This window comes from Periplaneta americana, chromosome 1 (assembly GCF_040183065.1).
Source record: "Periplaneta americana isolate PAMFEO1 chromosome 1, P.americana_PAMFEO1_priV1, whole genome shotgun sequence".
Lineage (NCBI taxonomy): Eukaryota > Metazoa > Arthropoda > Insecta > Blattodea > Blattidae > Periplaneta > Periplaneta americana.
The window spans coordinates 136,936,209-136,959,194 of NC_091117.1; the positions used below are offsets into that span (position 1 = coordinate 136,936,209).

A 22,986-nucleotide genomic window follows, 5' to 3' on the forward strand; every position below is an offset into this window, starting at 1 on the left:
GTTATTTACTTGTCACAATGCTATGAGTCTAGGAGGGGAAAAGCAAACTTTATAATTATCTAGCTCCTGATGTTGTTATAAAAACAAAGAAATGCGCGTTTCATTGCTGAAATGGTTGCTTTATAAACGAATGTGCCATATGTCCACACTTAAGATTAGTTAAAACGAGTTATTCGTGGATATTTCTATTTCTCAAGTATTTTTATGTTCATCTGTGTTCATTCTAATCTCATAATCGATATTTTTCGGTATTACGCAAATACAAGATGACACCCTGTGTTCTTTCAGATTTATTTCCATCTGATACAACATACTGTAGAGCATATTCACGATGGAAAACATCAATATTATTAACAGAGTTCAAACCCTCAAATATATTAAACTTGTGTGAGCTTTATTTTGAGAGGGGACTCTGAAACAATTTTACCACATGACGAGGGAGTCCACTACTTGTGGTTACCTGGACTTGACACACAATTTGTCACAGTTTCGTTTTAAGACCACTTTTTACTTTGTTAATTGAGTCTGTTATTCAGTTTAACGTACGCTATATGTATAGTATATTTTATTTACAATCATATTAGGTACTATCAATTCATATGCCAGTAACCGTTAAATCCTTTCAGTGTGAATGACTTTTGTTCACAATAAAACTGGGACGAGAGGGTCGAAGAATAAATCCTTTAAATGGGTGATAATAGTAATGATTAGGGGACGGATATTAATGACCTAAAAATCTGCTTAAAATGATCACTACAATGACCTTAAACGAATGGAAAAATTACATTAAATTAAAAGAAAATGACATTTAAATATTATTGAAAGTAGTCGCACCACATCTTGTTAAAAGTTAGTCACCTTGTTTCAGTGACTGCCCTGCAAATCTCGGAGAGTGAAGGAAACTTCCTGGAATTTGACTAAGATAAAGGAAAAGGGCATGCAACAAAATGAAGGTTTTAAGGGAAAACTATAGATTTTAATGAGGGTTTACAATGTGTTTCAATAAGAGATGGTCCATGTCAGTGCCTTCATTCTCAGTCTCCTCCTCCTTCCTCTCTTTACTTTTGTTACCAGATCTTCCAGATGGGGGAGTGTGAATGACAAAACAAACTGTGGGCGCAGCGTACATTCTTGCAATCTTTGTGTTAAAAATACTGTCTACTACAGTAGACATCCTTTCCGAACCATGTTAGGGACACGTCCTGTCCAGGACACGGTAAAAGATTCCCCCCTTCCAAACATAAATTCTAAAGACACCCTCGTACCGATAAAACAACAGTAGCGGTCAAAGCCCTCACTTAAACTAAGCTGTTGTCAAGCATTTTATATTACTTCCATTGTGTGAAGTGAAGCCTTCATTGGAATGAAGGATGGATTTTAGACTTTGTTCCAAACATAAAACTCAAACTTCACTGTTACTCACTTATTCATTAGGTAATTACTACTGACCTATTTGCTTAGAAAAAGATTTAACAGGCCTATCTGTAAGGAAGAAAGTAAAATGCATTTCAAATGATCTAAAAGTTCTTCAAAATATTAAAAATGGCCAAAAAATGCCGAAAAATATAAAAATGATCTATTAGTTCAAAAATGTCAAAAAATTCAATATAAAATTAATTTTTTAGGTTGATATTGACAAAGAAAGGATTTATATATTAATAGGCATCGTCCTAATGTAGAAAATAAGATGACTTTTCATCAATATCCGCCCCCTAGTAATGATGAAGATAATTTTAACAATAGAGTAATTTGTCCCGAACATAAATGAAACGTCACAAATAATTGATGATTTGAAAGGAAATTTTTCTTAAACATTTCTGTTGTAAGTTTGAATGAAAATTTTACAGAGTTAGTGAATGATAAGCAAAGGACGGATCAGAGTGACTGTTTTTACAAGTTTACTCACCATTTACTATAGTCTGTTTATGTTGAAGCAGAGACGGTGATTCCAGAAGTACACAACGGGCTCATAGCTGCACTGTCCGTACAGTTGTATCAAAAGAATGCGTACACTGTGCTGTACATGACGGCTGTGAATTTGTACTCCGTTAAAAAAACAGTAGATTGTACTTACGTGTAAAGTGAATACTACGTAGTCTGTGCATTGCAGTGGACAATAATGTACATGCGGAGATTGTCGAAAGTGAATGTTTCTGTGTATCTTACTTAAACAAAAATTACATCGTGGTAAACTCCCTTCGACATCGCAAGGCGTAATAGGTGAATACGAATAATATACTAACTTATATCAATATCTGATATATTTCTTTCACTTTTTGATCTGGAAGGTTCTGTTTGTTTTTGCAGCAACACATCTCGCACACCACACATGATTGAAAAATCATTATTTCTTTGCTAACACATTCTAAAGTTTCTCGTTAATTTTTTTCGTACCTTCTCCGGCTTTGGTTTTCTTACGTTTTACAGATACTTCCACTGTTTATAGTCTTTGGCATGTGTAAATCATATGTTTGTAACAACGTTATGGCTTTCGATATGAAATCTAAACTAAAGATCATTTGAAATTAGGGATTTTGCTATTTCAATTGCACGTGCCTCTGTAGAATCTGAACTATTGATCACTTTCACAATTTGAACATAATATGTGGCATAATAGAAGACAGCGTCCAGCCAACTACACCATCTTGTTATTATGGGGTTTGGTGCAAGGGGAACCCCGGGAGCCATTTCCTTGAATTTTTGTATTCGGGAAGGTGTTTTCAGACAAATTTTCTTAACATTACCTATAAAGCTATCGACGTCACTATAAGAAGAGTGAATTACTTCCGCCACCCTATGTAGTCCATGTGCTAATCAAGCTAGGTGAACCAACTTAAAGAAATACATTATTATATCTGATACCATTAGGCCACAAAATATCCATGGCATTAGAAAATATACTTGCCATTGTTGTGTGGTTCACCTTTTCTATCGTCTCACACGTTAGTAAATATTTCTTTCCAGCAGGCCACTACTATAAGTAGTTCATCGGATAGTCGTATTCCCACATAATAACTTCGCATTTACTTTTACTAGTAGTAGCATGCACCACCTGTTTGCGAAGCGGAACGTGATGTTCCTACTACATATTGTATAATTCTTTACCCACTGTCTGTACCTAGGGAACACGCGCCGAGACATTCTGCTCTCTGCATCAGTAACATGAAGTCACGGAACCTGGTCACTCTGATCCGCCCTCTGATGATAAGCTATTACTTATTTTTTTAAATATTATATATGACAGTGAAACATTTTCTGCTATACTTCTGCGTGAAAAATATTTAATGTATTGTAACTGTCTCTCATATGTACATAATTATTAAGATTTCAGTAGTAAATATATATATATATATATATATATATATATATATAAATCATGCACATTTTTTAATTGATGCTGCACAAAATTGACATTTAGTGCCAAGAAAGGGAAATTAAACGCAGAATAAATATGGGAAATGCCTGTTATTACTCGGTTGAGAAGCTTTTGTCATCTAGTCTGCTGTCAAAAAATCTGAAAGCTAGAATTTATAAAACAGTTATATTACCGGTTGTTCTGTATGGTTGTGAAACTTGCACTCTCACTTTGAGAGAGGAACATAGGTTAAGGGTGTTTGAGAATAAGGTTCTTAGAATAATATTTGGGCCTAAGAGGGATGAAGTTACAGGAGAATGGAGAAAGTTACACAACGCAGAACTGCACGCATTGTATTCTTCACCTGACATAATTAGGAACATTAAATCCAGACGTTTGAGATGGGCAGGGCTTGTAGCACGTATGGACGAATCCAGAAATGCATAAAGAGTGTTAGTGGGGAGGCCGAGACATAGATGGGAGGATAATATTAAAATGGATTTGAGGGAGGTGGGATATGATGGTAGGGAGTGGTTTAATCTTGCTCAGGATAGGGATCGATGGCGGGCTTATGTGAGGGCGGCAATGAACCTCCAGGTTCCTTAAAAGCCATTTGTAAGTAAGTGGCCAAGAAAGGATTAAATAGAAAAGGAAAAATACAATAAAAATAAAATATTATAATGAAATTGATAAAAATAAGTAGGAAGAAGATAGAATGGAGAAATACCAAGAACAAAAGAAGGAAAGCAACGTCAAAAGAAACTAGAAGCAAAGGAAGAAGATCAGAAGAAAAGAAAATTGCATAGAGAAAACTAAAGCAAGAACGAAAGAAGGAAAATGAGAGAAAAGCAAAAAGAAAAGAAGAGGAAGAAAAGAAAATGGAAAGAGGCAAAGGAAAAATATATTGAAAAGTAAAAGAGAAAAGGGAGGAGGTAATAACCCAAAGAAGGAAGAAGCGTGAGGCAAATGGAGGGGGGAGCGAGAGAAAGAGACTGTGAGAGGAAGCAAAGGAAGAGAAATGAAGAGTGGGAGAAGAAAAGGAAAATAGATGAATAGACAAATAAGAAATGGAACTAATGAAAAGAAAAGAAAAAAAAAAACTAATTCGAAAAATTCTGCAGTTATGTGTAAAAATGTGACTAAATCTTAGTGCCGTATTTTTCAGAATCTGATGAGGTTGCGGGGCATTCGAGTGAGGCCCCGGAGTACTCCTGTGACACGCACGCTGTTCAACACTGCAGCGATTCATGCGAGCAACACATTTATACAGCGTAGCCTGGAAACCTTGTGGCTGACCGCAACAGCTGATTAGGCCTATGCAGAGACGCGCATATTATTTTTGTATGAGCAACGAATAAACTGTCCAACCCTATGATTAACACATTTGGATCATTGTTAGAGGTTACTGACTGACCATGAACTGCAAGTTTGTCTTCGTCTTATTGGTTGAACGAAAAATATTAGGATTCCCGCGCCAGAGACCCGCGTTCGAATCCAGACGTGGCAACTGAAATATATCAGAGGAAAATACTCTCAGAAAGTTATTTTTCTCTAATTTTGATCCTTACATTGATTACGAGCAGACTGCGGACTAGGGTCACCAATTCGCGAGACTGAAGTTTGGAATACACGGAGTATACATGACGTCATTACCCATGGGGTGGGATGGTACTGTGAGAATACAGTTGGTTTCGTAAGAAATACATTACCGCCTTTCTCATTCTGCTTAGTGTGAGTCCTTGCAATCACCATATGTACTTGAGATCCTGTGAACAAGTATATTTTATTTCTTTTCAGTTATTTATTTGGTTATTTATACATGCATATTTGTGTTACTGTTAATAATCTAGCTGTTTTATAATTCAGACTACTTAGGAACATGCCGAAAATAAAGAGCACCAAGCATTCCTTTCAGAACGAACTTACAGAGAAGTTCGGAAATGATTATTTTCTTATTGAAGGAAAAAAGCACTGCATTTTGAAAATTGTTAAAAAAGTATAAGGACAGATATAACTCTATTCTTTCAAAAGCAGTGTAATAACAAAAGTACAGTTACCCTGAAAAAGAATGAGACGATTCTTGGTCGTCGGAAGTTAAAGTTCTACAGCGCGGTTCACTCGATATCGACGTAGGGATACATAACATGACAGATAGTACAAGAATTGTTACAAGGACCACAACAAGGACAAGGACCAGAATAAGGATCACGAAGAAGACTGCCATTTAAGGCCAGGATTTCACAACATAGCTCGAGTCCCAAAATAATATTGCTTCACTGTACCGAATGGCAAATGCCTGCTAAGGGATCTACATTCTGGACTGCTGCTATCATTGTCTTGTCTCGGTAGCTCATATAGTAGCGTGCCGGTTCCATTGTATAACCGAAACGTCTCGTGTTCGATCCCAGGTAAAACTTTTTTTTTATTGAGGTGTAATTAATTTGTTCAGAGTTCCTCGACTGTTTAATTTGTCGAAAAATATGGAATAATTTATGCCCAATTTCTGGGTCTTACAAGTGGGCTGAACCTCGTCAAAAAAAAAATAAATCTTACTTGGAAGTTAAAAGTATTCTTCCTCAAACAAAAATCATAAGAAACAAAAAGAGACCTGTTAACTTAAAATCTTGTCCACATGCCATCAGCTTCTATTACAGCTCTAAGTCGATCCGGCATGGATGTCACGAGATTGTGGAATAAGTTCTGATCCCCGGCGAGATCTTCCCAGGTGTCAACAACTTGATCCCACAATTCGTCTCGATTTCGAGGGCGTCGGTGGGCATAGGTGGCTATCCTTCTCTTTTTCAAATCCGCCCATAAATTTTCGATGACATTCAAGTCAGGTGACTTCGGAGGCCAATTAATGATTTCGATCTCGGGTCTCCTTTGAAACCATCTTTGAATGCTTGCAGCATAGTGCACGGGATGGTTATCCTGCTGGAACAGCAATGTTCCTTCGGGAAAACGTTCTCGGGCGGAGGGAAGGAATATATTTTCCAGAATGTGCTCGTAAGTTTCCGCATTAAACCGGCCATCGATGCGTTCTATAACGCCAGGTCCATCGTAAGACATCCACCCCCAACACGATATGCTAAAGCGCCCCGATCTTTCACGTCGGTGCACATAGCGCTGATCATGTCGGAGACCATCCTCACGATAGACACGGACAGGACCTTCGTAATCACTCGAGATGGTTGTTTCGTCGGAGAAAATTACATTTCTCCAATCGAAATCCACTCGATTGGTAGCGAAGGCAAGACGGTCGACAGCTTGTGCTTCCCCCAATATTTCCATTTGCGCAGCCCTCCGGCTCCTAATACCGCGGTTCCTCAATCTGCTGATCACAGTGTGTGAAGAGCCGGGAAAGTTAGATGCTGCTCTTATTTCGTTAGCAGTCAGAAAGGGGTCCTGTCGAACTGTCTCGAATAAAAGAGCATCCTCTTCCAATGAAGAAATCCGCGGACGCCCAGGAATAGGGCGATTTTCGACCTCCCCAAAATTTTGGTAACGATGAACCCATCTCGCGGCTGTACTTCCAGGAACACCGACCAAACGGCCAGCAGATCTAGCCCCATATCCAGCCTCAACTAGAGCTATAACTCGCTGTCTCATGTCACGTCGGTTCGCCATTACGATGAGAAATGAGAGATGACGATAATACTTTAGTGTAGACAATGACTATTTAACATGATATAGAATTGTTGAAATAAGAGGCATCTTGCATAGTAAGAGTTAATAAATCAACCCTAAATTAAATATCTAAATAACAGGATATAACAGGAAGTCCAATTGTTGCGAAACTAATCAAATTAAATCTAATTACATTAAATAAACAAACCCCAAGTTATGACACCACATTGCTACAGCTAAATTGTATGCTATTAACATAAGCATTGAATAGGTCCGTGGTTGTGCGTTGGACGACAAAACCAAACATCGAAAGTTCGAATCTTGCCGAGGAATGTAACTTCTTGCTTTTTATAATGTAAATCAGACTTATAACTACAATCATTCATATTTCTTACATTATTTATTAATATTTATAGCCAACATTGAATTTGTAAAGAAAAGACTTTAGAAATCTCATATGGAATTTGTGATCTGTAGTGACATAAACATAGATTATCTCTCGGAACTTTTCCGTAAAAGTAAATTAAATTCACTCCTTGAAACTGGAAACCTTATTCGTAGGGTCATTTTCCCATAGCATACAAGCTGAAGTAACACAGCCATTGATAAACGTTTTGTACACAGAATTAGACTGAATTCCTATTCGACAGAACCTATAATCAATGGCTTGTCTGACCATGATAAACAAATCCTGTGTGTTTCCAATGTCACTGAACAATTTCAAAATATTAATTTAAAAACTAAGAAAGGATCGTAATTGCTGTATCTAGTGATTATTTACATTTATGTCTACAAAATGAATCTTGGAAAAACATATATGATACTGGTACTACAGATATTAAGAGTAAATATATTGAATTTTTCACTTAATTTCATAATCACTTCAGTGGATGTTCTCCACTCAATGTTGTGAAAAAAATCAAAAGTTAAAACATGTAGATAACGCAGGGACTTCAAAATCTCGTGTATTAAAAAGAAGAATCTATATGTAATGAGTTGCAATGTAATGATCTTCATGTTCTTAAATACTGCAAGAAGTACAGTGTAATTTATAAAAAATTATGAAAGAGGGAAATAGAATATATTTGAGTAGAAAAGTACAAAATTCAGATAATGCAATTAAACCTATTCGTAATATTATTAAATTTAAACTTGTAGATATCCTAAGAAAGAAAATATTTTTTCATTAAAACCAATGATTATAAAGTAGAGGATCCCAAATCTATTGCAAATTCTTTTAACGTATTATAGTATATAGTACAAAAATATTATTGACAACTTAAACATTCAAGATTTTGCAAAAGATACTGCAATTGGTTACTTAACAGATGTATTTAATAATAATTATTAATATATGTAATTAGTCAATAACTGCAACAGTGCTTATACATTCAATCATAACATGAATAAAATTGAATGCAAACACGTAGATAAAATAGTTAAAATTAACTGCAGGGGTGAGAATGAAATAATCCAAAGCCATGCTTTTAACAAAAATTGTTTTTTGCGAGTGCATTTCTTACACATATGGGAAAGGTATTAATAAATTATTGTAATAATTACTCAACAAATGACATAGCCTAAGGACTCTAAACCTTTGTAAAAGTTTGTCTATTATTATATATTTTTTAAATTTCATTTTAATTGTTAGTTTTTAATATATATGCATTTACATTGTATATATGTGTGTGTATAAATGCATTCATTAGATTAACGTTTATAATATTATAACTTGTAATTTTGTATTGTTTGCGATCATTAACACTTAATCTCAGGACTTTGTAAAACTATATTTCAACGTGACTTAGCTATTTCAACGTTATTTAGACAAAAAAATTGTTGTGTAGACTAAGAATCGAACTCGCACTCTTCTACACAACACGCAGAAGTCTTACCGTCTGAGCTATGGAAACGACATGAAAGCTTTCCTTTCTGTGCGGAGTGTCGATCTAGTCATGAAGGTCCATTGTCGATTTAACTACACGATTTATGTATATAGTTATCTTTTATTTACGTAATATTATCATATTTTTTTGCAGTTTTTTAATTGAATTTCGGAACGATGCTAGTAACAAACCAAATAGCCTGAATTTAAGTAACTCAATATTCGTTATCTTGGGTATCGGTGCTCTGGTCTCCGATCATGCGCAGTGTCTTACATCTGAGACTTAGGAATATTCAATCGTCTCATCCTTTTCCAGGGAAACTGTACATGGAAAATATTTAATTGTAGAGTCAAAACTGGCCTTCAAAATCAAAATCAGACATAAAACATGAAAAAGAATTTAACCGATATTTGTGTATAAAGTTGATACATGCCAACATCCCTTTAGTCCACACGTGTGGAGTAACGGTTAGCGCGTCTGGCTGCGAAACCAGGTGACCCAGGTTCGATTCCCGGTCGGGGAAAGTTATCTGGTTGAGGTTTTTTCCGGGGGTTTCCCCTCAACCCAATATGAGCAAATGCTCGGTAACTTTCGGTGCTGAACCCCGGACTTATTTTACCGGCATTATCGCCTTCATCTCATTCAGACGATAAATAATCTAAGCTGTTGGTAAATTGTAAAAACCTACTAGAAACATCCCTTTAGCGTTTCTTGAAAAAAAGTTATTTTGAGTGTAAGTAGGAGATACTTTTCTTTTGATACGTTGCGAATGTACTCGTATCTTGCAATTCGGTGCATTGAATTGTGAAAAAATTTATTTTATGTAAGTACTGTATATCTTTTCTTTTGTCGTGTTGGCGTGCCTGGGAGAAACCCAGGAAGGGAAAAAGGGATCGTATCGTTCAAGGTTTTTGGTTGCCTCTAACAACAGTACTTATAAGAAAAGCCATCATGAACATAACAATTTAATAAAGTATAAAGTAGAGAGAAAAGGAGTTGCAAATATTATGTAAGTTAAGAGCTGTGAATACATAAGAATAACCCCAAGCAAGGGGGTGGGGATAATAAAAAGATATTGAAAACTGAAGTCTAATAACGGCATAAATTGCCGAAAGAGAGAGAGAACTAATAACTAACATGGAATAAGAAGTGAAAAGATGGTAATATATACTAGGAGTGATCAGACACCCACAAGAAAGTACAGTTCCCCCTAGCACACGGGCTCTGATAAATCCAATAAAATTCAACACTCCAACCTTTAGCTGAATGCCGGTACAAGTCCGTGTAGAATACGCCGTCGCCGACTCACAAACTATCACCATTAATACCAGCATAGACTCGAAGAAACTTCACTGTCGTATTAAGGATGTTAACCATCCCACACTGTCTTGGATATAGCAATTAACAGAGCTGGTCAATGCTCTGTTAAAGATGAAGCAGACCGTCACCGGGTCTATGTAACTGCAATATGAAAACGATGTTCTATCGATGATGCGTTCCACGCATAACCACGGTCGTTCCGATTCAACCAGGCGGGTCGACTCAACCCCGACGATGGCGAAGTGAAAACAAGCGACGAATCCTCCAGTCGAGGTTGGAGACTGGTCGTCCTCTCTCTGTCTCGCTGCGAACAAGTGTCCGTCTCTCGAGGCCGCTGCCTAGCTCCTCCAGCAGACAGCGCCGGGCTCTCTTCTTCCTCCAATCAGAGGAGGAGAAAATGGGGTGCGTTCACCAAAAATAAAAGGAACAATGTAGCCACCATTATAACATAAAAATCCCCCGCAGCATAAACTACACTACACTTTTCTGCTCACACACAAATGATTAGGTATTTTATATTGTTAAAATTTGTACTAGAAATGCACAATATATATTATATTTGTAAACGTGAACATTTATTTTGTGTCTTATTGTGACTGAATGTGTATATGTTGAGGCAAGGAGTAACTGCACTCTCACTCTCCCATTCCCCTCGATCTACAGAACCAGGTGGTCAGTGCGTTCGTAACTTCATGCGTTCCGGTACCCTGCTCCGCAATCTGCTTATGAGTTAATAATTTTAGTCACCTGCTTAGCTCAGGCAATAGCGCGTTTGCCTGCCGAGCCGGAGTTGCACTCGGGTGTGGGTTCGATTCCCGCTTGGGCTGATTACCTGGTTGGGGTTTTTCCGAGGCTTTCTTCAACCGTAAGTTGAACATCGGGTAATGTTTGGCGAATCCTCGGCCTCATCTAAACATATACCATCTCGCTATCTCCAATTTTCGACACAAAATAACCCAGTAGTTGATACAACGTCGTTAAATAACCAAGTAAAAACGGAGTTTTAATTCCAGTTGAAACTGCTATAGCATCAGGAAGTCAAGAAGAAAATGGAATTTGAGCTCTCTTAGTTATAGCAGCAATAACCACAAAAAAGGAAATAATTTCTATTTCACAATTACCCCTTAATAATTCCAAATAATAAATATAATTCCATCTTCCAAAATTTAATATCCACGAAATAGCTATTAATAAACAAACATCTAATGGTTCGCCGGGATGGCTCTTGAGGCAGTGTATGCACTGCCCAAACCAAGCTGTCCGAGGTTCGATTCCCGGCGTAGACATTGGGAGAAAATCGTCTGTCTGTGGAACTGGATGGTTGTCCGTTACCTTGTGATTGTCTTGTGATATCTCTGTATTGGTCCTGCGTTGTGCCAATCTCACATTCTGGGAGGTCTGCAATGTGTAGATGTCTAGTGTTGATTCTGAAAAAAATACCCTCCCATCCTACATCGGAGTGGTCTGAAAGTCTGTGTTACGAGGAAGGTAAAATGGATAAAGAAAGAAGGAAAGAAAGAAAGAAGCCAAAGACCTTTTGATTATCCTCACTTTTTAAAGGATTATTATAAAAAATTTTACAAGCAACAGGATTCTGCAGTTATGTAGTCAGCATGGTGCAAGATCATAGCACAATTGCTTGGAACAGCCCTCAAAACCATTTTTGGAATCGACTGAAAGGCTTGCATTGCAACTGTGATACATTCAGTAATAAGGGTAACCTTCGTTTATTAGACTAGTCTTTGACACGCGGAAATAAGCAAATTCTAATTAATTTGTGACGATTAATGATGTACGGTACCGTGTGACCAAGCGTTCAGCCGCATCGGTGAAATATTGAACTAAAGGTCTTACGCTTTTCTTGACAATTGCCGAACGCATGTAACATAAGATCTGCCAACTTCAAGGAGTGAAATGTGGAAAATGGAAATTTAATAGGGAATATCCTTTTTAATAGTGGTGGTGGTGGTGGTGGTGGTGGTAATATTAGTAGTAGTATTCTCTTGCTTGCACTGTAGCAGTGCTATGATGTCTAACAACTTTGGTTACAATTTGAACAACTTTTGATAAAATGACATACCTGCACCTGCTGAAATACTACTACAACATATTTCAAGTTACGCTGACTTTTTCCACACAACCAGACGTTTAGACTAATCATTTGTCGTCCATAAGTAGTTTGTTGAGGCACTATTTCTTTGCAATATAATATTCTGAGGTCCAATGTGTAACAATGCAGCACGGCTGGCGGACCACGTCGTTAAAAAAATATATAAATAGTCTAAGGTAATAAGCAGAAGTAGGAAGTTGGTACCAAAATTATTACGTTGTGTGAGACTGGACTATACCTCTATCGAATGAACAGTAGTGAGGCAGCTCTAAACGTCAACAAACCAGCTCAGCAAACATGTACAGTCGGGTAATAACTGAACCTGGCTTTGTGCCAATGGTCCATGGCCATAGAACAAGAAACACAATAAGCAAATAATATATAACTACACTAATTGTCAAATACAATCTGCGTAATTTCAGTCTAAAATAATTTACGTATAAAATAACTCAAATACGCAGTGATTGTCTCTAGACTAGTTACAATAGTTAATTATATACATTTTTAATTTATCAAAAGAAATACTCCTATATTCAGAAAAAAATTATTTGTAAGTAAATATTCCTTCTACGTCACAAGACGTGACTGGCGCAAACTTGAAATACGATACGGTGGACAATAGCTTTGTGAATCTAATAATGCATCTCATGTGTGGCACATCATATTGAAACTCATAATTCTTTTTAAGGCTACTTTTCGAATTTGCTTTAATGACTATTGAAATTTCTGCGAATTGGTAAATATACTTGAATAAAGTTATTCTTCTACATATCTCACGGTTTCAGTCATTCCACATTTCTTGACTGCAGCAGAATGATTGTTATAGGCAACTCAATTGTTGGAAGAGATATTGCAACATACCAACATGATAGGCCTACATATACAGTATATCGAAAATAATTACTGTATATATACTTAACTCGGTTTTGAAGAAGGCGGTTTCTCTTCATTGCTGTATTTCTCATGTAAAGATGGGTATTCCAAGTGTTTTTTCATAGCACAGTGTTCCTGAACTACTATTCGTTTTTGTGGATTAAATTGCCACATTACATAATTTCCAGTAACTGATGCACCCTTTGAAACCCCATTAACCAACTAAGAAATTTCTTAGCAAAGTATGCCTCCATTTGTTACTTTGATTACCAGCAAATTCTTGAAGTTTTATATTCAAATTCTTGTGATTGGAGGATTTAACTTCTGTTACGTTGAAAATCGCTCATTAAATTGCACAACTCACAGTCAACGTTAGTACGTAATTAAACTGCTTCTTTACTGTGCAATTTATTGTAATGTAGTGTCTCAAGTCATCCATCATTAGTTGCGGATATATTGTGAGTTGTTGTATGAACAGAGTATAGTAGGCCCTATGCTAGTGCAATAGACCTATATGCCTGCTGCACTTAACCTTGAAAGCACGAACTTCCTAAGATTGGATATTTAACTTCGTTCTATCTCAACCCGCATTTTACTTCTCATTGTTATTAAAGTATTTCCGAAGTGTTACATTCTAAACGTCTTTCACCCCTGAAACTAAATTATGTACAGACCACCGAACATAACTAGAAGAATCACTGCAACTGAAAGGAACGTAAGTAAACAATTTACTTTCGGATGCAAAGAAAATGCAATCGTTCTCTAGAGTTACGTTGAGGATACTTTGGAAAAACCACATATAAAAGTACCCGCTTTATGCTATCAGCTAATATTCCTTCTTTTGACTATAGCTCGAGAGCGACAGTAAATTGGCGAGTTGAATTTACTGTTGTAGAGCCTGACTTTTGATTTAGTTTATCGTTTTGAATTATAACATTGATGAAAAATTCGTTATGGATGTACTCTTGTTGTTTTAGGAATGACATACCTTATTTGAATATACTAGGTATATTTGTGCTCATATGTGCGTGCTTCACGCTATACTAAAGATCCTTCTTCATGACTCAACCGTTTATCTAAATGATTTCATATTTGTATATAGACGTTTTGTATTTATGAAAGGCTAAAATAAAGAATATGTGGTGTAAACACGAATCACAATATGGTGAAATTGATTAATGTATTCGATGCAATTAAATTGATTCAGAATCAGGGTTGCAAAGTGATCTGAGTGAAATTTTGGTAACGTGATACTGAAATCATCGTTTTCTACCAAACATTATTGTACGACTTCACCTTAAACAAAATATTAAAACTAAAATAACCCTGTGGGACAAAAATCTAATAATTTACTGTAATGAAGTATTGAAATGTTTGAATACCTACTCGTATGTGCTCAAATCTGCTGTGCCAAATGATTTGGTTCAATTGTTTTGCTGCATTAACTAATGTACGCGAAAATAAGAGTCGTTTCTATACTGTACACACAACACTGGTTTACAGTACTATAGAGTATTCCAGCTTAAGAAAAAAGAATTGCTCTTATGGGTCTTGCCTAGTGTACCGGTACTGTTGCCACAAGAAGCCTCCGTTAGAAGAAAGAGTGAGGTATAGTATCTCTATCTCATTCTCTTCCTAACACGTTCAGCGTCCTACCAAGATTATCGCACAAGTTATGTACGTTGAATCCATTTAAATGCTAAAAAAACTATTATTGCCATAATGATGCCTGCAAAAACATACATTATATTTTATACACATAATTATACTTCCGACATTTAAACATAACCAACCTTTAGGCACCTAAACTAGGCTCCATATTGATCGAAAGTAGGCATTAAATTATAGTTTTAGGCACCTAAAAAGTTACTGCAATAATAATAACTTACTAGTAATGATGATGATGATAATAATAATAATAATAATAATAATAATAATAATAATAACAATAATAATATTAATATTAATAATATAAATTTAAGATTATGTGCAGCACACGTTTTCCGTTATCAAATGTTAAGAAGTGCTTAGAATAAAAATTTAGAATTATGTACAGTACACTTTTTCCGTTATTAACTTCACACTATAATCAAACAACAACATAAGTTACATATCTAATGCCTTTGTTGTTTTGCTGACAGTTAAATTTTATGTACTTTATAATTTTAATAAGCACAGACAATGTTGTACGTGTTTTAGCAGTGTGAAATCTTAGCCTCAACTCTACCACCCTACCTGTCTGTTAAATTTATCAGCGGGGATGTTTGGCAAGAAAGCGGAAGGCTATTCCACCAACTTAGCTGTTATCCTGTTATTCGTAAATTAAATATATGGTAATTTTAGAGGTGTAACACAAATTTAGCACATGAAATCGCTCTAGTTCTCAATGAAACTATGTTCTGTGAATTAAGGGAAACTAATTAATTCCCAGTCCTCAAGAAAAATACTTATAAATAGTTGATGGAACACTCCCCATATGTTCAATGTTATTTTCTTAACGTGAAATCCTCTATAGGTCTGTATCTTCATAATCATGTACAACTGATGACAAAGAATGGACATTTTTGTCTGTCATGTACTAACTCAATTTTTTCGGAGTTACAAGAAATTTTGAACTAGGCCTACTATCAGCTAACGTATCACATATGGATTGTTAGTATAAGTCCATCCGTTATGTTTGTTAAGAGCCTGTTTGAAGTAAATCCCGAAAAGACAAAGTATATGATTATGTCTCGTGACGGGAATATTGTACGAAATGGAAATATAAATATTGGAGATTTATCCTTCGAAGAGGTGGAAAAATTCAAATATCTTGGAGCAACAGTAACAAATATAAATGACACTCGGGAGGAAATTAAACGCAGAATAAATATGGGAAATGCGTGTTATTATTCGGTTGAGAAGCTCTTATCATCCAGTCTGCTGTCCAAAAATCTGAAAGTTAGAATTTATAAAACAGTTATATTACCGGTTCTTCTGTATGGCTGTGAAACTTGGACTCTCACTCTGAGAGAGGAACATAGGTTAAGGGTGTTTGAGAATAAGGTGCTTAGGAAAATATTTGGGCCTAAGCGGGATGAAGTTACAGGAGAATGGAGAAAGTTACACAACACAGAACTGCACGCATTGTATTCTTCACCTGACATAATTAGGAACTTGAAATCCAGACGTTTGAGATGGGCAGGGCATGTAGCACGTATGGGCGAATCAAGAAATGCATATAGAGTGTTAGTTGGGAGACCGGAGGGAAAAAGATCTTTGGGGAGGCCGAGACGTAGATGGGAAGATAATATTAAAATGGATTTGAGGGAGGTGGGATATGATGATAGAGACTGGCTTAATCTTGCACAGGATAGGGACCGATGGCGGGCTTATGTGAGGGCGGCAATGAACCTTCGGGTTCCTTAAAAGCCATTTGTAAGTAAGTAAGTAAGTATTAGAAATATAAACTTGTGAGAAAAGTCTTCAAATGGGGCTAAGAGAGTAAGAAGTTACAGACATTAAGCGCGAATGTAGCAACATCCTGAAACTCATTTTCCCCATCAATATCACAAATCCTTTATGCTAACCTAGCACTGATCAGCTTTCATTGTTTTAACTTCAGGGAGAAATTGCACCGAATTCAGTAATTCAGAGATCTAAAAACTATAAAAATGAAGTTTTATTTTAAATATCACTACCACTACGTCTATCTATACATATATCTTGTCACTACGTAAAATAAATAGTAAATTCGACTTGAAAAGGTCTAGAATTGACACCTGCTCTACGCCGCAAAGGAGTCGCTTGCTCATTTCGAATCTTTCTTCCATAAAATTACTTAGTCATTATTAATGTAATTGCTAACAGTCAATGTCCTTATCAGTTTGTTACGTTTTAAGTAATCTTACAAAGTTCGTATCGAAGAGATATAGTAGATCTATATGATCAGTGATCAATGATCACATAAAATAATTGTATATGTTGCGAACAAAACCGCTCATTTCCACCGAAAATAAAAAAATGATTTTTTTTTTTTTTACGGTTTCGGTATGTTTAGAGAGGCATCTTTCTGAATATGTTACTGTTTTTATTCCAACTCTGTTATTTAAACGAGAAAGAGTATGGTAAAATCAGTATTTTGAATCTAAATCTAATAATTCCATATCATACTAATGCCAATATTTGCATTGTCTTTTTTGTATAAAAAATGGTCATTTCCAACACTCTGTATGTATTGCAATTATCAATCCATTCAAAATCGGTCATTTTCACTTCTGTGTGCAAGAGTGATAATATCTTATTGCTAATTGAAATTATTGTAAAAGTGTTACAATACACTCATTTTTGCATGATAGAGTAGAATGAAAATGAAGGATATCTAGGGAGATAAGCAATTCAATTCATATTTTTATTTTCATGCAATGTGCATTCACATAGTTGAACTAAATGTATTTTAATTGATATTATTGTAAAAAATGTTACGGTACGGGTGATTATGTAGTAAGCACCGGCGAGGCTACATTCCCGCAATATACATTCTGGGTACATATTTCTTAGCTCTTCGCCCAACTCCCAGTCTGGAGGACCACTTTTATCGACTATCCGCGACTGCTTATTCAATATATTCGCGGCTACCCTCCATATCTGGAGACCGCTTCCTCTGTCCGTAACCTGAGGACACGCCATGCCGTGAAATAATAATAATAATAATAATAATAATAATAATAATAATATTATTATTATTATTATTATTATTATTATTATCAGTTGAAGTAGAAGGAGAATATAGAACGAATGCCAGAAAGAAGCATAACAAATATATTCTACAATTACACACCAATAAAAAAAAAATCAATTGAAAGAAGACATGGCAAAATCAACTTTAAATAGATAGAAGACGTCAAACTGAGCCATGGTAGTTATTCTTCTTCTTATTCATTATTATTATTATTATTATTATTATTATTATTATTATTATTATTATTATTATTATTATTATTATTATCGTACCTATCTTTAAGAAGGGGAACAAGACTAACTGTAGTAACTTTCGAGGAATATCACTTTTGTTGACGTCGTACAAAATTTTGTCCAATATTCTTTTCAGAAGATTAACTCCATATGTAGATGAAATTATTGGGGATCATCAGTGTGGTTTTAGGCTTAATAGATCAACTATTGATCAGATATTTTGTATTCGACAGATAATGGAGGAAAAAATGGGAGTATAAGGGTACAGTGCATCAGTTATTCATAGATTTCAAAAAGGCATATGACTCGGTTAAGAGAGAAGTTTTATATGATATTCTTATTGAATGTGGTATTCCCAAGAAACTAATTCGATTAATTAAAATGTGTCTCAGTGAAACGTACAGCAGAGTCCGTATAGGTCAGTTTCTGTCAGATGCGTTTCCAATTGACTGTAGGCTAAAGCAAGGAGATGCACTATCATCTTTACTTTTTAACTTTGCTCTAGAGTATACCATTGGGAAAGTCCAGGATAACAGAGAGGGTTTGGAATGGAACGGGTTACATCAGCTGCTTGTCTATGCGGATGACGTGAATATATTAGGAGAAAATCCACAAACGATTAGGGAAAATACGAGAATTTTATTTGAAGCAAGTAAGGAGATAGGTTTGGAAGTAAATCCCAAAAAGACAAAGTATATGATTGTCTCGTGACGAGAATATTGTACGAAATGGAAATATAAAATTTGGAAATTTATCCTTTGAAGAGGTGGAAAAGTTCAAATACCTGGGAGCGACAGTAACAAATATAAATGATACTCGGGACAATATTAAACACAGAATAAATATGGTAAATGCGTGTTATTATTCGGTTGAGAAGCTTTTATCATCCAGTCTGCTGTCCAAAAATCTGAAGGTTAGAATTTATAAAACAGTTATATTACCGGTTGTTCTTTATGGTTGTGAAACATGGACTCTCACTTTGAGAGAGGAACATAGGTTAAGGGTGTTTGAGAATAAGGTGCTTAGGAAAATATTTGGGGCTAAGAGGGATGAAGTTACAGGAGAATGGAGAAAGTTACATAACGCAGAACTGCACGCATTGTATTCTTCACCTGACATAATTAGGAACATTAAATCCAGACGTTTGAGATGGGCAGGGCGTGTAGCACGTATGGGTGAATCCAGAAATGCATAGAGAGTGTTAGCTTTGAGGCCGGAGGGAAAAAGACCTTTGGGGAGACCGAGACGTAGATGGGAAGATAATATTAAAATGGATTTGAGGGAGGTGGGATATGATGATAGAGACTGGATTGATCTTGCTCAGGATAGGGACCTATGGCGGGCTTATGTGAGGGCGGCAATGAACTTCCGGGTTCTTTAAAAGCCAGTATGTAAGTAAGTATTATTATCATCATCATCATCATCATCATCATCATCATCATCATCATCATCATCATCATCATCATCATCATCATCTAGCTCTACGTCGCATGACGTGGATGCATCTAAATCACTGCACAACACGTCACAAAACAATGGACGAGTTTCCTTGCTGTAATCGGGATTCCAACCCTCGTTAGCGGCTTGTTCGCTGTGTCAGAGCTCTAGCTGTAGCGTACATTACTGTTGACAGTGTGAATGACTGAAATATTTATATGATCACACTTTCGTATGACTGAACATAATCGAATTTACACGAGATAATTGGGGATCGGCTTCGTTTGTCATAGATTAACCGCATTCAGCAGGAACATAGTATACGTGTGGTCAATTTGTTCGTGTGTGTGTTTTGTGGATCGGTATAACAGCCTTATGATGGTAGTACAGTACTGTTGGTTCTAAATTAATCGAGGTGGACGTATCAAATCGGAACCACCTCCCATGATTGAAGTAATCAGCTAATGGTCGCTGATAGATTATGTACTATATATAGCAATATTCCCCCCCCCCCCCCGTACGTGTTAAGTTTGTCAAGATATTAATGCCCGTCCCTCCCACACCTCCCCAATGTTTTAACACATGACAGCATATTATGTTGATTTATGGAAAACGCTTGTTTTCACGTACTGAAATGATGACCGGCAAAATTATGATGATATACTTCCTCTAATAAAATACTCGTAAATGTCGATTTATTTCTCATTTCTTTCTCACGTTATTTAGTAAGGGCACTGTGAACGACCTGATAATGACTTGAAAAAATTGATTTATACGTGATTGTCATGATGTCAGTAAATATATATATATATATATATATATATATATATATATATATATATATATATATTTTACAGATAGTAGTGCAACTGGGTGCGGACTGAAAGGTCCTGGATTCAATTCCATGTGGTGGCAAAATTTTCTCGTTTACGAACTTCCTAAACGGTATCGAAGTCCACTCAAACTCGTGTTAAATTAAATTCCGTGTCTTTCTTCTGGGTAAAAAGACAGTCGAAGCGTTATTCCGTACAAAACATCGCTTTATTGTGTCAGGTCATGAAAGCACGTGCTTTGCAAGAATTGAATTCACTTTTAGAAACAACGTCGGAAAATTCATGCATCAGGATTTGGCTCAATAAATGCTGTGATTAGCATGAACTGTACTGGAACTGGTCCGTAACGATAGATAGAAGAGTAAATGGCAGCAGACTGGGGATTGTTGTTGAAGGCGGAGAAATTTGGTTTAGTTAATTGATCTTAGCCAGAATACAGCATATTTTACGCTGGAGAAATTAATAAATTCATAGATGTAGTGGAAGAAATTCTAGAGATGAAAAGTAAGAAAATAAAAATTCACTCAAATGTAATATACACGTACACGTTAGATATAATACCAAATGCTAGAATAGAGCAATCATTACAAAAGTATATCAGAATATACACTTGCCCACCACATTATAGTATAATGTGTAGTTCATTAATAATTCAAGTGTACAGTACCTTCAACGTAATACAGACTTATGCAATTAAAAATGAATAGTGTAGCAAAAGATAAAATTAAAGCATAATAGTGAAAATGACAACAATAATAATGATAGTGATGATAATGATAATAATTAAAATGTCGCTTTTCTACACTTCGTTGTAATCTCCATGTTTCTGTCCCAAGCAGTGCTACACTCCACACAAGCACTTCACTAGTCTCTTCCTTAGTTATTTTTCCAGAGGTCCGCAGAAGATTATCCTTTTTCTATTAAAAGCTTCCTTTACCATTGCTTTTTTCTTTTGAATTCTTGGCAGCAGCTCATGTTACTGCTTAGGTTATAGTACACCTCAAGTATTTGAAGCTGTCCACTTGCTCTACTGCCTCATTTAGAATTCGCAAGTTTACCTTCTTTACTTTTCTTCCTATGACCATGGTCTTCGTCTTGTTGGCATTTATCTTCATTCCATACTGCTCACAGCTGTCATTTAGCTTCAGTAGCATATCCCTTAATATCATCTCCTCTTCTGCTAACAACGCCTTATCATTAGCAAATCTTAAGCACTTTATTCTTCTTCCTCCTAATATCACTCCTCCCATGTTCTGAAAACAGTACTTCATTATATCCTCCAAGTAGGTGTTGAACAGGGTAGATGATAAAGGGTATCCTTGTCGTACTTCTCTTCCTATTTCACTTATGAACTTCATATTGTCGAGATAATAAATAAAAATAAATACTTACCATTCTGAAAGAAATAGGTTTAGGTTTCGGAGGCATTTATGACACCTGAATCACCCTTACAGACAGACAATAGCAATAAAGTGTTCTGTTTACTGTCACAGTGGAACAGATCAGATACGTAGGCGAGAGGTGACTTACTATATTCCCTAAGCCATGCACCGTGGACTTGATACTCCTGCCGTCTTACGTCAACATTGAAACAACTCGAGTACATCTACTGTCTTGGTCACTGTTTCCACGCCATTGACAGGAGAGCTTACTATTTTTTCCATGACAAAACGAAAAATCTATCTTTTCTGAGTTACAACCTTTCCCATGTCAACGCCGCAATTATTTCTGGGAAGTCTAAGTGCAAAGGAACAAAGCACAGAGAACTTCCCTATTCATACTCTAAGGATTCGCCCCTTGAAAGAACTGCCATTGAACACCTTCCACCTTGTATAATTACTTCCATTAATCGAAATTAGGAGTGTAATCTATAAATACAGATGGGAACATAGTTTTTTCTTTTTACAAATTATGTAAACTTACTTTTTTAACACCTTAATGTAGTTAATAAAATGTTGATACTGATTAAAATATCTACTTACCCAATACTCGCTCGTAGCGTACTGTTGCGATATAATCGAATAGAAGTCATTTCTTGGAAGAGCGCTAGTACCTTCATCTCTCGAAGTTGTCGAATATAAAGATCAGGTACCCAGAGTTCGTTTCTCTCGTCCCACGTTATCTCTACAAATTCGACGTCTTCTGTATCGTTAATGAAGACTCGGTAATCTTCCCAGTACACGTTCATGAACACATCAAGAGCGATCTCCTGAAACAAATCGCATCCAGTTAGATACCTTCCATTAAACAGTTGAGCAGTTATTTCTAATTTTAAATCAATTGGAATGGAAAAGTGATGATCACATGCTCATAAACATCCTGTTTCTGATACATTTTGGAAATTTAGTCTGTCCAACACTGTGGAGTAACAGCTAGCATGCCTGACTGTGAAATGAGCAGGCCTGGGTCCAAATTCTGGTGGGGACAAGTTATCACCTAGTTGAGGTTTCTTACGGGACTTTTCCTCAACCCATTAAGAGCAAATGCTGGGTAACTTTCGATGTTTGGACCCTAGACTCATTTTGCTGGCATTACCACCTTCATTTTCATTGAGACGCTAGACAACCGTAGCAGTTGATGAAGCATCGAAAA

General features: G+C 36.1%; 1 protein-coding gene across 1 annotated transcript in view; it reads right to left on the reverse strand.

Annotated features, from left to right (window-relative positions):
* LOC138714272 (glutamate-gated chloride channel-like) overlaps window positions 1-22,593 on the reverse strand; it is a 101,563-nt gene extending 78,970 nt beyond the window's left edge. The window contains exon 1 of the mRNA XM_069846766.1: window positions 22,377-22,593. Within this exon, the coding sequence (XP_069702867.1) occupies window positions 22,377-22,582 (206 nt within the window). The 5' untranslated portion in view covers window positions 22,583-22,593. The remainder of the gene's footprint in view (window positions 1-22,376) is intronic.
* Between the last annotated feature and the right edge of the window lie 393 nt (window positions 22,594-22,986).